Genomic DNA, 18,233 nt, shown 5'->3' with positions numbered 1-18,233 from the left:
GAGGACCTCAGCAGCAACATGCAAGGATGGTGCTCAGTCCAAATTAATCCACAATCTTAATTAGCACATGTAGCTTTCACAAGCATGCTCCTCTTTAGATAATGGAGTATAGATCTGCATCTGAAGATACAAACAGTCTAGTCACTTAACATAATTACTAGTAATTGCACGCCTCAAGCACTGGTGAACAAATTTCAGAATGGCAGGGCGGCGCTTCACTCGCACACCTCCTTTTGCCGCTCAGCTCTCCTTAGACGAAGGGTATGGACAAACCCATTCTTGTTCGTACCCAAATCTAAATATAAATTATCCAATCCTCACCCTCTCCATTCTCACCCATATTCAATGAATAATTAATTTTGTACTAGGTACTATGTATATCCAATAGATAAATTGTATCTTCCCTATACCCTCCCCTCCCTGTTTGGACGCGGATTTGGGTATGCATTATGGATATCCAGCGGCAACAGGCCTAGGCTCTCCTGCTGACTTGCTGTAGTACGTGTGGTAATCATGATGACGGCAGTCGCTAGCACTCGGGGTATAGCGCGCGGTCCTTGGTGTGATCCTGGCAGTAGTAGTAGACCATGGACCTGTGCTGCGCCCAGCGCATGGCGTCCTGTTGCTGCGAGCTGAGGCCGGTGCCCGCTGGCGACGCCGGCATGGGGCGGCAGGTCGACGGCGCGGCAACCTCGCAGCCGGCGGTCTTGAACCCCTGGAAGCGGGCCACGAAGGGCTGGTACGCGTAGTCCGCCCTGTAGCGGCCGCCATCGGTTGCCCAGTCGGAGGCGTCCCAGATGGAGCCGTACGCCCACATCTCCCGGTCCGGGAACGCGTCCCCGGCGTAGCGGCGCACGGGCACGTCGTCGACGAGGAAGACGATCTCGTCGGGGTTCCAGAGGATGGCGTAGTGGTGGAAGTCGGCGGCGGGGTCGAACCAGAGGTGGAAGCGCATCTCCCGGCCGACGAGGCGGGCGCCGTCGCCGGTGCCGCGCACGTACACGTTGGTCTGCAGCGTGTAGGGCTCGCCGGGGACCGTGCCCAGCAGCTCCATGTCGATCTCGTCGTGCTTCCCCGGGTAAAGCTCGTTGTTGGACAGCTGCATGCAAATGTTGTTGCATTGTTGTTGTTGTTACAACCACAATCACAATCTCATATTAAACCCATGCATAGAAGGAAAGTGAAGAAGACGATGGCGTACGTAGAAGGCGGTGTTGACGCCGGCGGTGTAGCCCGGCTGCACCTTGATGGACGCGCCGAAGTAGCCGTTCCGGTACGACCGCTTCGACTTGAACCCGCTGCCTGCTCCCACCACAACACGCAGGCTTAATTACTATTTGGAATCGATCCAGCAGCCTGCTGATACGATGCTAGTATTGGTATGCTGAGACAACGAACTGACCTGAGCTGCGGTCCATCAGCAGCGTGAGCGCCTTCTGGTCCTGGGACAGTGTCTGGTGCTGCGGGCCCCACAGGTTGACGTAGCCCTCCGAGAAGGCCATGGACCTCACCATGGAGCTCGGGTAGTAGCCGGGGGATGGCTGCGCCTGCGCCGCCGGTGGATGGAGGAGCACAATGGCAGGCAGCAGCAGCAGGCATGGTGCTACTAGGAGATTCTTCTTCTTGTCAGGCATCTTGTTGCTTCAATTCGAGCGAGAGCAGTTGCTTTGCAGGGCAATATGTTGCAAGATTGTTGAGGCGTTTGCGTGTGTGTTTTCCATCTGCTGCATGGGGGCCAATATATAGGAAGGAGTTCCAGCTAGGCCCAGGGACGAAGCGGTTGATATGGAAGTTGCACAGTTACGCACAGGTGGTGGTACGTACATGGAGATGAATGATGATCTATCTCAAATCTACATTTCAAGACCAACCAACAAGTACAGTAATGAATCCTCTCAAAAAGAAAACGCAAACAAATAAGGTACAGTAGTAATGAAAACTATTGATCTAACTACCACACAGACTCCTTTAATTTTAGATACCGACACAATGCAAGCATCAGCTAGCGTCCATGAATCAAATCGTACATATTGTAGGGGCTGACTGCATTATCGCGCGTCGTCAGACAGGAATGGTCCAGAAGCCAACACCATGTTTTCTGCATCTCTCTCATGCCATGATTTTGTAACCAACTTGTCAGCTGATGGTTAAGGACGACCTTAATCTTCACTCTGCTTTCGGTTGCTCGTACACCTCAACTTACCTACTTAATTTTCACCTTAATTTTCAATCAGAGAGGGAACGTAACGACGAAACACGCAGCATGCAAGCGCTTTTAGTTTGGTGACCGCCGATCGGACAAATGCGGTGATGGGCCGATAGATCGATGCAGCATCAGTTATTAGTTAGTTACACTTGCATATATTGCACATCACATCACATATCTTTGCGCATCCAATTTGGCCAATCATCGATCAGCCACTACCGCATGCAGTACCACCCGGCCGTCCTAGAGCTAAGCCATAGCATGCCTGCAGCGGTTAGCTAACTGAAGAATATGATCGATCTGTGTTGTGTGTGCACTCCTATACCTATAGCATGCTTTGGTGCGAGAGCTGACGCTTCAAACTCAAGCTACTACTCTGCACTCCTGAATGCGTTAGCATGTCGTCCTCACCATCACATGCATGCTTTGGTGTGTGAGTGCATGGCCTGACGGCAAAAGCAGAATTTTCGAAATGTTAAATATAAGTAAATTATTGTTTGTGTTTCTCCATAGTTTTTTTGTTATAACTTTGCGATGTTGGTGCATATATATATGTTTCCCAGTAAAAAAATGTGCTTGCATCTACTGCAACCTCTCTGAACTTTGATCTATGTTGAAAGAAGATGCAAATCAAACTGTGGCTACTACATGGCCTACGTCCTTGCTTGCAGGGTCCGTATAGTATAGTATAGTAGCTTTGTGTTGTGCCGTTGTTGCACATGCATGCGCCATGCAGATCATCAGCAGATGAGATGCGTGCAACCAACAGCTAACCGATTCTGAATTGCCAAATCAACCAACCCTGTACGGCACGCACACATGCTGATCCCCCTTTTCTTTCTAACTTTCTTCAATAATGATGAATGTAATCATGCATAATGCATGCATGGTTACTGTGTTTGACAACTGCCTTCATTCAGTTGTAGGTAGATATATAGTATAGGTTCCTGAAGCGCCAAACTTCGATACGAACCAGGCAATTAATTTACTTATAAAAAACCACATACATGCTCCCTTATATTTGTGATTAAATGAAGAAATTAAAGTGGATTACTTGGGCAGCAAATATCAATTAAGAGGAGAGGATCTAGCTAGAGATGCCTTCGTCCTCTTGTGGTGCCTGCGTCCATCAATCGGTTGAAGATGCACGCAAAAAAAAAAAAGAAATTCAGAGGTTGATGAGAGTTAGGAGCCGACACAGGTGAGATGCCCTTCATCACTACCTAGTGGATGTGCTTCTATTCTACTGGAAGAAGCACACCAGACCTTGAGAAAAAAAACCTTTAATTATTATGATAAGCTAGCTAGGTGGGTCCTTGATTATTTATTATTCTTTCTGTTCACTCAGGAAAATGAATCAAGTGTTGGTTGAGCTGTCCCTAGCCTGATCGACGATGGATCCTACATACTGCTGATTAATCGTCAAACTCTCCCTGTTAGTAATTAAATTACTCTGGTAACTGTACTTAGATGCCTAGAGATTAATTAGCCCGCCCGCATGCATGCATGGTTGCTGAAAATTATTGCCGTAAGGCGTGCGGAAACCCATCTGTGGGTTTGAGTAGTCTTTAGTTAATTATCTATGTTATCTTTATTATTGATGCAAGATAAATTTGATTTATGTCATATTGTAATCGCAAACTTGTACCTCCTTAAATGAATCGGCAGTGCTCCTGCCTCCTTTAAAAAATATCCTTAATTGGTACAAAATTAAAACGACTTACGTTTTTGAAAAGCAGAGATAATCAATCATTTGTCTAGATGGCTTCAATGGCCGTTTTTCAGTTGATTGCATTATTGTTCATGCATGTTTACGTTATTGCATGCTTGGATCGGAGTACATGATGACACGCATGCATCTCCCAATAATAATCTCAGTCAAGGTTCAAGAAGTATTAATCATTCCTTCTTCACTGTTGGGTCGTCAATCAGTTGGCCATTTCCGTTTTCTCCACTGATCCGTCCGTCTAGCTGCTTGGTCTCACGTCAGTGTCTCATCCTGATTGCACCAGTGCATCTCCTGTCTTCTTCCTCTCGCTCTCCCTTGCTATTTTCTTCCCATCGTTTTTCCAAATCTGATGTGACCTGACGAGCATATATTTTTATCTATAGATGAATCAAAAAGCTCCTAGCCTCTTCCTTCACCAGCCAAAGATAAAAACAACACAACCATTAAACTCAAAAACAATTATAAATGGGCAAACAGTAGAGCTTTTCTTTTTTTTGGAAGGGAGTAAGAGCATATATATTTTCATGGGTGGGCTTCGTCTCCTGGGCCGTTACAAGGCCTAAGTAAGATTGTCGCAAAGCCCAAGACAAGGGCCCAGCTGTGCTGTGCAGCTGCAGGCTTGCCAGCGACATCGCAGCGACCCCATCTACTGCCGCTGCCGCCTGCCGGCCGGGGTAGAGAAGATGGATGGAGGCAGTGAAGAGCCTTCTGAAGCCGCCTCCGCACCGCAGCGAGGCTGTCGATCGCTCTCCATGTGCTGCTGCTGCTGCAGATGTGCAGAGGGAGGGAGGGAGGAGAAGAAGGTGGAGAAGGCCGCCAAGCGCAACGACATCGGATCGGATCCCCCAAATGTCCGATTTCGAATCGGAGCGGTCGTGTGCGAGCGGGCAATTCCCCAACCATAGATCGATTTCACCGGCCAAATGTCGGATTCCTCCGTTTCCTTCTCCGGCGATCGAGTAATCAGGTCATGAATGGATTGGTGGCGGCCGGAATCGGCGACGAGCGAGAGGGAAATAAAGACGGATGGGCTTGGCCCAGCGGCGACGCTGCCGCATCAACCTCGACGTATCGAATCGTGACCGCAGCCTGCCGATCCAACGGTTCATAACACTCCAGGCATTGGGGGAACTCGCAATGGGGAAAATGGTTTTCCTCGCCGCATTGTGCACCTGCAGAGGTAAAATAATATAATTGACATGCATCTTTCTTTGGGCTTTTGCAATCTTATTAAGCGTTGTTCCATATGTGAAGCTCTTAATAAACATCTCACTTTGAACTTACACCATTGACCATTGTGTAGAGAAGTGCTATAACTAGGGTGATAAAAGAGCCATCTAATTTAGCCTAACAGATTTAAAGATCGGGCTCAATAAGGACCGCGCTATAAAATTATATGATTTTAAACTAAAAATAAATAGAGTTGAGTTGGATTGTGAAAAAGGCACGAGAGCTATAATACATCACCATCCCTAATAGTAGAGGTTGCATCCCTAATAGCAGAGGCTGCAGTTGCAGAACAAATGATTTTGCCTTTGCAGTTGCAGAACAGCAGGGACCAAATAAGGCAAATATTAACAAGAACCAAAGGTAACAAATCTCATCCAGCTAACGAACTTGGCTTAGCTAAAAATTAAAGCAAGCTAACAACGACATCTCCCTCTCCGTTCCTTGTTCTGCTTCTACTACTGCTCCATGGCCAATGTATAGCCTGTGCACATGTGGATGATAGCGTTGGCGCCGATGGGTCTTGCCAACAAAAGTAATAGTAGTTGGCCTGCTAATTAATACAATATAGTATATGTGCATGGCAAGCGTGACCAGAAAACGGGACTTGTATTTGTTGCTTGATAGCCAAAAAAGCGGTTGTCTGAAAACTTGTCACATGGTGCTGCTGCTGCATGGCCATGACAGTGCTTGATGATCCGCCAAATAGAGCAGTGGCTGTGGCCAGCCGACATATTGGTTCCTTGTGAGTCAGAATGGTCCTGATGGATGCCTTAATGGTCCTTATGACACTCCTGCATTTCATAGCGTGCTCATGAAATTGCATCCATTCCCTTCCTTGCTGCCAGATGAACATCTCGATCCGAGGATCCTGCATTCGGAGGATTTCCCTCTGGTCTCTTATAACTCTCTTCCGCACTGTCCATTATTGTTATAGCATAGAGACATAGATAATGGTACTGCATGTAGACTGACTGTGATCTGTGAGAGATGTATTTGTATTTGCAATGTGCTATGGTAGTTTTAGATCATTAACTGTGCTTATCCTTAATCTGATAGTGATGTGTCAGGGCCTTGTTCCTTACTATTCTTGTCTTGTTTAGTTCAGCGACCTTTTATGTATGTGACATCTCAACAATCCTTTTTAACAGAGCATTATCAGACCCGGCCAACTTATTGGTTTGGACTTTACAGCCTTGTCATCTGCAGCACTAACGTTTCTTCTTCCTGGCAAGCATGCATGTCAATCATATGGGAGCCAAGAACAGACATCTGCATCTTATGCTATTGCCTGGGTGGCTGCCTGGAGCATCAAAACTTTGTGATCGAACTTTTGTAGAAAAAAATCGATGTATACAGCATAATCAGCGTGCAACAGTGGTATGGGCCTTGGGTCGGTCCAAAATCGTATTAGGGTACGGTGGTCCAATATCACTTCATATAGACCATCCCAATTCACAAAAGAGTGCTTCAATTCATGGTGATGGACTGACTGATGGTTCACTACGAGCGAGATCATACATGACAGCAGGGATCTTGTCCCTGTCAAATGGAAGCTAAGGGACCGTACCCTCAAATGACCATGCATCATCCTCAAGCTAGGGTCCATGCATGCAAAAGGGTTCCACATGCTCTGGACTATGAGTCTTCTATATAAGATGCAAAGAAGAGAGAAGATGACAAATCAAATTACATTGGCCAATATGGTCGCCTTACGGTATCTATAACCCTGAAATTAATAATCAGATCGCAAATAATTAAGAACTTCATTCAGACATCCCTCAATAAACACTACGCCATAATCCATTTTTCCTGGCGGGACAAATGGCATTGTGCTAGCAGGCCTAGCACCCGCCAGCAATGGCTCTCTGTGCTGGCGGGTGCTCGCCCGCTAGTATAGACTGCTCTGTGCTGGCGGGTGGTTAGGTAGCCCGCCGATACAGTGATTTTTGGAATAATACAAAAAAAGCAAAGCCAGCCGTCGCCGCCCGCCCGGTCGCCTGTAGGCCGCTGTTGCCACGCCGGTAGGCCGCCGCTCCCGTCCCCGCCACCCGTCGCTCCCGCGCCCGTCGTCGCTCCTGCGCCCTCCGCCACCTGGCCACCCGCGCCCAGCCACCCGCGCCGCCCCCGCGCGCCCAGCCATGCCAGAGCCACCTCGGCCGGGGGAGAGGGAGGAGGAGCCGACCGCCGGAGTGCCACGCTGTGCCGCGCCGCCCACCGCCCTCCTGCCGCTGTGTCCTGTCGCTACTAGTGGCCCTTGGAAGATGGTGAGAGGAATGGATAAATATTGAGGGAGAGGGAAGTGATAGAAGGGGAGGGATTCAGGGAGAGGAGGTTTGGGCCAATGGGAGAGCTCGATTCTGGAGACACGGTTCACTGACGTGGCGGAACGTATTTCTTTCATAACCTTATAACAAAGTTTTGGGCAGTTAAACGATTTTAAATGAAACATTTGTCAACTACAAAATTTTATATCTAACTGGTAATTTTTTTAAAAAAAAGGATGATGTATTGGTCTCTCTTTTATTTCAAAAAGAAGGTGTTGTTGTGCTTATTTGCTTAGTTATTCATTTGTTTCTTCTTTCTATGGTGCAGTTGCAGCTCGGTGAGCTTATTTAGTCATGGACAGGGAGGTATCTCCACCTCCTCCACCTTACACTATAGAGTGAGTTTTTTTTTTTAAAAAATGGGGACCTGTTAGCTTATGTTCGTTGTTGTATCATGTCCGAGGTATCAATGTTTGCACTCATCATAAATCCAGATGCAGTATTCCTAAATAAAGTTTTTTGAGTATGTGATGACTTGCCATTTTGAGCATCTCTTTATGGAATTGCCCTTCATTAAGCTTGAGAAGAGGAAAGAAGTTTATATTGCATTTTGAGCATTACTTACCTACTAATGCCAACTTGCCAAGTTGTTGAAGATCTTTTTGCATTCCCTTGTTAAACTAGTTGTGCTACATTGTCACTGATATGCATCTATTCATGTTAGTCCCTTCGTCTCATAATGTTTATCCAGTCCACATGCCCAGCCGGCGTACTGCTATTTGAGTAACATTTAGTGGAATCATATCAAACCTGCAGCCATTGCACAGATCAATTATTACATTTATCTAATGGTAAATATCCAATTTGGAAGCACTCGGATTCAACACAGACGGCGCCAATGTTACCCAGCTGATGGCTATTACCCGTCCGACAACACTGCCTGCCCGTCAATTCTCAGGATTCATATTGCTAATCTGCTGGATGCTTTGGAAGCAGCGAAATGACTTGGTGTTCCAACGCTCCGCCCCGTCACACTCTAGATTTTGGCAACTATGCAGAGATGAAGCTCGCCTCTGGAGCCGAAGATAAAACAATCCCTGAAGCTCGCCTCTGGAGCCGAAGATTTAGAGCCGAAGATAAAACAATCCCTGAAGCTTGGTGCCTCCTCTTTAGTTCAATGTAGATCGCAGATTGTAAACAAAATGTTTTTCTCCCTTGATGAACTCCTAAGTTCTTTCTTCATCCATGCTGCCTCTGGTGCACTGAATTTTTCAGCTTTAGCGAATGCTGTTTGTTCGTTGGCGGTGTAACGGACATGAGCAGACGAGTTCCGATCTTGAGATTGCAAATAGGACACCCAGATCGATTGAAACTGTACCTTCCACCTACGTCCCTTTCCTTTCGCTGGTCCGACGGGAATTCATACTCCACGATAATAACCGACCGACAACCGGAAACCGTGTCCTACTCCGCTCCGCTGCCCTCCGTTCTCTCTTTTATAAATATCAGATCAGATCCACATCAACATCCTCCAAACCCTTTCCTTTGAGGGCTACGAAATCGATCGATGGCCGCCGCGCAAAGTCGAGCCATGGTGCTCGTGAACGACGTCCGGGTGGGGTACTTGATCTTCGAGTTCAACAACCTCAACCATCTCTTCGCCGGCGGACCCGCCGAAGAATTCCCACCGATTCTCAGCCTCCCCGAACCCGCCGCCCGGTTCAACCACGGCGTTGCCTGGGATTGCTTGACCATCGCCGTCTCCGGCAACCTCGTTGCCGCTGTCGCTGCCGATGACGCCCGGACTTTGCTCTGCGACACCGGCTCGCGCTCCATCTCCGCCGGATCCATCCGAGCTCCCCTCTCTTCAAAATTGTACTTGTTCCCGTCGCAGGTATGTTCTTCGCCATGTCCCGCCTTCCGCACCGTGATCCCGAAGGTGCTCACCACTTCGAGCTTCTACTCCGCCTCCACGACACGGAGGAGGAGGAGGAGGAGAACCGCCGGCGCTGGGCCTGGCTCCCCATCCCGGATCCACCACTCCTCTCCAGTCCAGAATGGTATTTCTCCGCATGTTTCGTCGCCGGCGCGCACATATGGGTCTCTATCTGCGGCGAAGGCACCTTCACCTTCGACACCGCGCGCCGCCGGTGGCACAAGGAAGGCACCTGGGAGCTGCCTGTCATGATGGGCCAGGCGATCTTGGTCCCTGATTTTCTGGGCGACAGCCGGCAGCTGCTCTTCGGCTTCTGCTCCAAAGAGGAAGGAGGCCACTTCTGCGCCGTTGACATGGAGGCCAGGCCGCCGGCGATCATCAAGTCCTGGCCGGAGGCCCGTTTCTCCAGGCTCGGATATCGCCCAGTCCTCGAAACCGCCAGCCTTGCTTACTTTGGAGGCGGCAGATTTTGCATTTCTATGCTCATCGATACCGGATATATATATAATTACAAACCTTTCGTGACCAACAACATGACCAACTTGGTCAGGCTAACACGCCAAGCTATCACCTTCAGCGCCGTCGAGGTCACCCCAGAACTGCAGTTGCTGATACGCAAAGATGAATGGTACTCCATGCCACTAGGCTCCACGCTCTGCTCTATGTATAACATATAAGATATTGTACCTTTTATTATTATTATTATTATTTATTATTATCGAAATCATGTGCAGTTAGCGTTTCCTTGGAAAATAAAATGTTCGGACGTGCCTCCATTCTTCTCTATCTAATAACCGATTATGAATGCATGTACATGAAGCTTAGAACTTGAGAGAATGTAATATGACTGCTAGCTAGTGCTATGATTGAACCTATCTTAGAAGAGCTCTAAGCTGACATGTGGTTCCCCTCAGTTTAGGCCTACCCGTTGTTGTCTTGCTATGCTGCCTCCTCGTGCTCGCCACAATTGAGTTGCGGATTAAATCGAGGTCGGTTTCCAACCAAACAGTAGATAGGAGGAGGTCATCATTTTGTTGCTTGAATCATTTTGTATTGTCCATATTGGCAAACAGGGTAGTTTTGGGTCATTAGCACAATGGTTTTGTTAGGTAAAAACTTCACACCACCTTGTGTAAATTTAACACCCTGTATTGCTCACCCTGGTCATGGCTGTTTCGAGTGCCAAGGTCAAGTAATATGGTGTACATAGGTACTTACCTGTGGTAGATGTGTCACTGCTAGTGTTTTTTTTTGGGTATTTTGCAGTAACATTGTCATTTTGAATAATTACTGGGAATTGTACTGCTAAATGCTATTCAGGCACCTGCATTGGTACATACTGGGAGTACATTTATAGTTCTAAGTTTTCTTATTTCTTTCCATGTTCCTATAAATGATTGCTGTTACTTAAACTAGCTGGAGTAGTGCACATGTTCTTGAGTGACAACCTATTATTGTTGTCACCAAGTTCAGGTTCAGTACATCCTATTGCTTTCATTTCTTATACTCCTGAAAATGCTTTCATCTACTGCCAAACTGAAAATGCTTAATGGAGTAGTATTGGGAGTACTGCTTATTCTAATACTGGTAAGTACCTATACTCAGCTAACCTGTGCACTGTCAGTTCAGTTAACATGTCTACTTGCAAAATGAATAGACTGGTAGTAGGTTTTTTAGATGCTCAATGATCTCTGCAAAGCAGCATTTCACATTTATAAGCAAGCTATGCGCAGTTAACATGTCTACTGTCAGTTCAATTACTCCTGCATGTACTGTCATTTACACATGCTCAAAATGTTCTGCTCCATAATTTGAGGCTTCTCTTGTTCTTTTGTACTTCCAGCAGTCTCTTTCTCTTGTTCTCTCGTACTCCGAGAACTTGAGGTGGAGATGGTTCAAGAACGAATATAGATATCGAGATTCTAAAATGAAATAAGTAAAGGAAATTATTGTGGCTAGAGGTGGAAGTAGCGGTGGAAGGAGGCGGAGGAGGAGCGCCGTCGGGAGGCGCGGGAGCTGCGGGCGGAGGTGGTGGTGCGGGATGACGCTCTGCAGAGGCTCGAGTCTAGGGTTCGTGCCCCATTCTCCCACTCTGGCGGCCTAGGCAGTAGTAGCTGTTATTGTTTTGCGGCCACTTAATAAACCATACATGATGTTTCACAATTTATATTCAAGGAATCATATGATAGTTCATCCTGATAGTTTTTTTTAATCCATGATGTGAGTTCTCCAATCTTCCCCTTGACTGTGATTAGCGTTTGTCTGTCTGTCAGGCTGTGAGTCGTTGCAGTTGTATTTTGCTGTGCAGGTCAAGTCCCTTGAAAATGACAATGAGCTGCTGGAGAGAAACGAAAAGGATTTGAAAGAGAACATGGAGAGGCTGCTTCAGTCAAGGGAGGAATTCATGAAACAGTATGACGCATGTGCTTTCTTTTTGTGAGCAGCTGCAATCTACTCTTGTGTACATTATGTACCGTGTATGGACTTCTGCAGATGTAATATGTACATTAATTTTGTGTGTACGAAGAGTATAGGCTTGAGTTCTAAACTGTTTATGAGGGCAAACTGACATTTGGCCCACGACCGTGTTTGATTGGCAGGACGTACTCTGCATGTTCTCTGCAATGGACCATCCAGATGAAGGATAAGCAGATTGCTGTGGTTTCAGAGAAGTTGAATTCGCATCTGGCTTTATTTAATTCAGCAGGAAAGGTTTGCTTCCGTAACACAAGTACTAGGTGATGTGGAATGTCTAGTTGGTGAGAAGGAAAATGTAGGTATGAACGCAAATGGAACTTTATTATTAGTAGTATTGTTTGACCAATCAAGTGCAGTGCTTGTGCATTAATGTCCCTTACGTTAGTATTCCAGTCTCTGAATTGAAGGGTAAGTCCTTGTTTACTTCCCTTCAAACTCCCAACTTTGACACTATGCAAAAAGAAGATTCCCCATCATATCAAACTTGCGGTACATGCATGGAGTACTAAATATAGACGAAATCAAAAACTAATTGCACAGTTTTGTTGTACTTTGCGAGACGAATCTTTTGAGCCTAATTAGTTAATATTTGGATAATAATTCACAAATACAAACGAAACGCTACAGTGTCGCATTTATGGCAAAATGCCAATTTAGCACCTCCCAAGTTGGGAAGTAAACAAGGGCTAAGGTCCAGAGGATTTCTCTACTCGAGAAAGATTTTGTTGGTACGGTGCCTTTTTGTATATGGCTTCAATTTCAGACTGTGGTCCTGTAGTGAACATGTTTACCATGCTTATGGAGAATCTTTGCGTAATCTGTATTCATTCTGGTATTTCATTATGTAGAGAAACTTAGTTTCTTGGGAGATAAAATTACTAGCTACCTGCTTGAACTACGAAATAGGGCGAGGATCATATATAAATTGAAGGAACAACTTGATGCTGAGAAGCTTAACAATAAATTTCATCCCCAACTAGAAGAAATCCATTTACTAGAATGAAATCATTGGGTATATTCATTCTTACTTTCTATTGATCCCATCAAGTTTGTTATTTTCCATTAACGTTGTTACCTTGAGATTTGATGAGATTATTGAGAGGTTGGCTTCCGATAAGCAGGTTGTTCTGTTAAGATGTTCATAGCTTTCCAATTGTCTCTGGAACTGCGAAAACTCAAATCTATTGGGTCTGTTCTTTATGCAGGCAATGCTTAAGGAGCTTCACAACATGGTAATCGCTCTAGGTAAATTTCAAGACATATTTAGCAGCATTGGGCGTGAGGTAAGACACAAATGTTATTTACTCATTTCTGCATCTCTTGTTACCAGTCTTGGTGTTCTTAGCTACTTCTCTTAATTTGCAACTAGGAAATGAAAAGTTCTTCACCACTTTCTGAATGTCAGGATAGACAATATTATGCAAATGAAGAGCAAGTAGAAAGGTAAGTGTCTCTACATTGGAATTTGCAACAAGCAAGTGGTATTTAGTTTAGCATTACATGCCATTAATATTGGATTTTGAAACAAATAGCATTCCAGGTAGTCAATGTGATCCACCCAATGAGCATAGGTTGATAATAGTAATTGATGAAGCAGGTAAATCTCTATTTTTAATGCTCTCTATCAAATTGTCATATACAGTACTATATAACAGACCTAATGTATAAATTCTGTAGTATCTATAACTACAAAACAAAACGTGCTTTCAGCCATGTACAGTACTATATAACAGACCTAATGTATAAATTCTGTAGTATCTACATAACTAACTACACCAGTGCTCTCCAATTACATTTTAATTCCACGGGAAGCTCTCCAATTACATTTTAATTCCAGGGGAAGAGGAAACTTGTTTTGAGGCAAGCTAGGTGGCCTACACGGTGGAGAGCCAACTGAAGAGACGCCAGTAAGTGCTCGGACATTATGTATAGAGAGTGGTTCATATCGGCTGGCTCAAAGCCCAGGCCGTGTGGCATCATTTTGTTGGCAGCATCCTGGAGGCAATGGCATGGAGCGTGCCTTTGCAACTTGAGTGGTTCAAGTGGAGTATACGTAGACTCCTTGCTTCTTTCGGAGTCATAGTCACCCCTGAAATGTTAATGAAATCCAGTGAGCCGTATTATCATAGGTTAAATGAAGCAGGTCCTCTATGCATAAGGAAAACTTCAATAAAAATAAAAAGGATATATGAGCATAGATATTACTCAGATTGTTAACTCGATAAAGGGCAGAGTAACAGTTAACAAACTTTTAAATGGTCTTATACAAGGGAATGTTCACATAGTATCAGATATTTCGAACTTTGCTAGTGAGCCCGTGACAAAAAACATCTAAAGAAAATTGGGCAAGTGATAATAACAGAAAAGACATAAATCAATCTCCTGGATGACTGAAAGGATGAAAATAGGGGAGTAAAACAGAATTGCAATTTAATAAACATATCTGGGTTCTCCAGGTTAGCTTGGTACCAAAGTAAACAAAACAAGATACTGTGTATTCATACCTCTCAATCACAGCTTGGACGTATGGATTGGATTCTGCTATGATTTTCCAATGTCTCGGGTACACGAGCTGCGTCATCACGTATCTGAAATTTAAAGGTTCAATCTTCCTCAGGATATCAACTGTGTATTGATATTCCTTCAGAAAGAGATGCCCTCTATTTTCCAGCGGCACTAGGCATGGATGATATTGGATAGCCTCCGTCAACTTGAAGCAGTCCGGCTGACGCATAAGATAGAGCAAGTTGTGCACTTCGTCAGGTACAGACTCATGGCCAGGCAGATGCTTACTGATCAAATAGGCCAAAAAGATAGCAGTACATTAGAAACAGCAGCACACTGACTGAACATAATAGGCAAATAATAAACAGCACTAAAATACAAAAACAGCAGTAGGGCAAGAAAGAAACAGCAGCATGGTAAAATAGAAACAGCAGTAGGGCGAAAAAAGAAACAGTACCAAAGGATGGTCTCAAAGATTCCTGCCAAGGCAGACATTGCTGCATCACAAGTCCGATTATCAGGGTTCTGGTCAAAGTCTACGTTGGCAGTGAATCTGGGACGGCAATCAGGGCTTGTTATAACAATGTTCTTGACAATTAAGTTTCTTGGACAGCAGCCAATGCCTATGACTTTCAGCAGCAACTGAATGCTGAGATACATTGTCTTCTGTGCATTAAGGTGAAGGTGTCTTGGGAGATACCCCACCATCTGGCCTTTGGGAACATTTCCAAGAAGGGGGCCACCATCGAGAGTACCCACGTACACATCCAAATAAACCCAGCGTTCGCTGTGGAGAATGTAGTCACGCAATTTTGCAGGTTCCATGCCCTTCATCAAGAGAAGAAAAAAAAACACAGGCAGAAATTCAGCACCTAAGAATAGGCAGAATTTGCCACGAATTTGTTGTAATTAAGATTGCCATTAAGTCTCAACCAAGATTGCCATGAATTAGGTGCTAAATTCTAAATCAAAATTTCCATGACACAGGAGGTAAAATGAATACAATCAACACGTCCTAAAGTCTAAAGCCTACGCAGAATTTAACAGGCTAATAAGGGATGGGATTTGAGTATCGTACCTGGAAATAAGCAAAGACTGTTAGTATCGATTCTTGAAAGAAGCTGTAGACGGACCGTAGGGAAAGGTACAGCCGGTACCCCGCGCAGATGCGGCCTGCGCGCTTGACGACTCCTGCTGGAGATCGCCTGAGCACGTGTATCCGAATAGGGTAGTCGGCGCAGTGGGCGCAAGCCGTGCGCGCGCGGATCCAATCTCCGACGCGGCCGACGAGGAATCCACCGCGCGCCTGGCGCGGGGCCTCGCCGGTGCGCATGGCCGACCGAGCGCCGACCCGCCCGAAGAAAAGTAACTGCAGGGCCCGGCCGGAGAAGAAGGTGGAGAGGCCGACGGCGGCGAGCCTCCCCGCGGCGGGGAGGCTCGCCGCCGGGGACAATATGGGGAGGCGCAGGGACAGGATAGGTGGGATTACCTGTTGTTTTCTGGATTGGATCTCTCTTCTCCTTGATCTGGTTTCCTAGGAAGGGTGACCTTCCCGTATTTGTAACCGTCGGAGGCGGCGGTCGAAAATAAAAAGAAAACAGTTTTGTAAAATAAAAATAAAGAAAAAAAACTCCAATGGGCCTAAAAGGCCCGGCCGGCATCCCAAACCCCAGCCCACCTAGCCAACTCCTTCTAACCCTAGCATGGCATGGGTCCCGATCCCGCACATCACCGCCTCTGCTTGATCGAGTGAGCGAGCACTCTCGCGACTGCGCCGCCTTCGGGGTTGTTTGGATACGAGGTGTTAAACTTTAACAGTGTCACGTCGGATGTTCGGATGCTAATTAGAAGAACTAAACATGAGCTAATTATAAAACCAATTGCAGAACCCTATGCTAATTCGCGAGACGAATCTATTAAGCCTAATTAATCCATCATTGGCAAATGGTTACTGTAGCACCACATTGTGAAATCATGGACTAATTAGGTTTAATAGATTCGTCTCGTGAATTACACTCCATCTGTGCAATTAGTTTTGTAATTAGCCTATGTTTAATACTCCTAATTAGCATCCAAACATCCGATGTGACGGGTGTTAAACTTTAACACCTTGTTGCCAAACATGCCCGAATTCATCTATCGCCGCTCCGCTTCCCAAGAGGTCTGTTTTGGTGAGCTATGAGAGAGGGGTTCATCGTCTTTTTTGGAAAATGCAAAAAAAGACTAGATGCTTTCTTTTATTACACTAGTAACCAGTAAAGGTGCAGGCGCAATGCGCGTTTTGGCTAATGCAGATTCATCATAAATATGTTACATATCTTTTACCAATGAACGTTAAGAGAGCATCAGTACCTTAGTTATTCTGGTACATTAGAATTGGCAATCCAGTGCCACGTTGATCTATCTACGCTACATACTTTCTCAGATTCACATTGAAGTGACAAATTTTATACAAAATGCCGAACTATCCAATGTGGAAGCAAAAAATGGTAGTTATTGCTTGTATGGTCCTTCACAATTTCATTCGTGAGCATAATAGTGAGGATTCAGACTTTACTCGGTTTGATCGTGATCCTAATTTTGTCCCTACAATACCGCAACGGTACAATCGATTTGTGGTTCCATCGGATGGATCTACTTCAGAAGGCAGTGTCACTACAATGGATATTTTTCACGATGAGCTGGCCACCAATCTTGCTCTTGCTTGGAGGGTAGAATGTAATGAAGTAGTGAATTATTAAATTTATTTTCTATGTATGGACAATTAATTTGTGTATGAACAATTAATCAACTGCTCGGAAAAATGACTGGGCTTTTGTCCGGTCTTTATGGGTCTATGGATTCAACGGCCAGATATGACAGCAGGATGATCGCTGTTGCATACCTCCCCTGTAATTAGGAAAAATGAGAAAAAAAATGGAAAAACACCAAGAGCATTAGTGGACAATCCAACCAAAAATTCTATTTCTGGATTTGGAGCTGTTGTCTCCACGGTGAGAACATAGATCCACGCTGGAGCTGCTCTGTAGTGGAGCTGCTGTTTTTTTTTGAATATGGAGCTGCGTGGAGCTTTGCCAAACAGTCCCTAAAATATAAATATAATTTAACCGTGAGTATGTTTCATCCATTATCATAATTTCAGATTTTACAAGAACAAACCACATCTATTCACCTTTTCAACATAAACAAATTGCTAAATCAGAATCGCCTCAACTCCTTGGACATAAAATCTCTACTCTAAAAAAACAAAAGTAAGACTTTTTTCATACGTCTTTTCCTCTGCCTCCCTCGTCGTCCCGCGGTAAATTGATTCTCCGCTGTGCGGAACTTTGTAAGTCGACCTGAGATCATTTACTCCTAATTCTTAGATCTTGATTAGTTATGCAATATGCATTCAATGTACGGAGCTATGGCACTATGTAGACTGTACGTGCCGCTATTTTGGCAAATGGAGGTACCAGTCTGTCAAGCTTTTGGAAGAGTCGAAGTGGATATCCCAGTGGCTATGATACTGAATACTCAAAATGACGATCTTTACTTTGGTTGTAGCATGCCAATCGATCCTTGTCTGCCTAAGGTGTACTTGATCCCTCTTTGCTATCTTCTTATCTGCACATGTTTGTCATTTTTTTTAACTTGACAATGTTTTGGGGAGATCTATTTTCCTTCTATGAAACTTGCCAAAGTAACAGTTGGATGATGGCAGATGAGAAGGTCAGAATTCATAATACTCAACTACTTTACTTGCATATAAAGTTAGTCTGTGCTAAAAAGTTTAGGTTTGATTTTCCAATCAGCTAGATATTGGTAGTAGAGAGTACAGACTTGGCCAAGTGCTATATTTAGAAAGGAAAAAAAATTATCCGTGATTTTTCGATGGCAGTA

The 18,233-nt window shown here is 45.0% G+C and overlaps 2 protein-coding genes across 2 annotated transcripts; both read right to left on the bottom strand.

Annotated features, from left to right (window-relative positions):
• Positions 1 to 74: 74 nt before the first annotated feature.
• LOC101757702 (probable xyloglucan endotransglucosylase/hydrolase protein 32) lies at positions 75 to 1,693 on the bottom strand. Its single transcript, XM_004985989.3, has 3 exons — positions 1,403 to 1,693; positions 1,202 to 1,302; positions 75 to 1,099 (listed from the first exon to the last, which is right to left on the bottom strand). Exons 1-3 carry the CDS (start codon positions 1,632 to 1,634, stop codon positions 530 to 532), a joined length of 903 nt encoding a protein of 300 aa, XP_004986046.1. The 5' UTR covers positions 1,635 to 1,693; the 3' UTR covers positions 75 to 529.
• An 11,726-nt stretch (positions 1,694 to 13,419) lies between these two features.
• LOC101757300 lies at positions 13,420 to 15,880 on the bottom strand. Its single transcript, XM_004985988.3, has 4 exons — positions 15,427 to 15,880; positions 14,806 to 15,176; positions 14,348 to 14,635; positions 13,420 to 13,932 (listed from the first exon to the last, which is right to left on the bottom strand). The coding sequence occupies exons 1-4, from the start codon at positions 15,679 to 15,681 to the stop codon at positions 13,671 to 13,673; spliced, it is 1,176 nt and encodes a 391-aa protein (XP_004986045.1). The 5' UTR covers positions 15,682 to 15,880; the 3' UTR covers positions 13,420 to 13,670.
• Positions 15,881 to 18,233: the final 2,353 nt, after the last annotated feature.

This window comes from Setaria italica, chromosome IX, assembly GCF_000263155.2.
Source record: "Setaria italica strain Yugu1 chromosome IX, Setaria_italica_v2.0, whole genome shotgun sequence".
NCBI lineage: Eukaryota > Viridiplantae > Streptophyta > Magnoliopsida > Poales > Poaceae > Setaria > Setaria italica.
The sequence above is the reverse complement of the archived record's forward strand: the minus strand, read 5'-3'. Positions and strand labels throughout refer to the sequence as shown.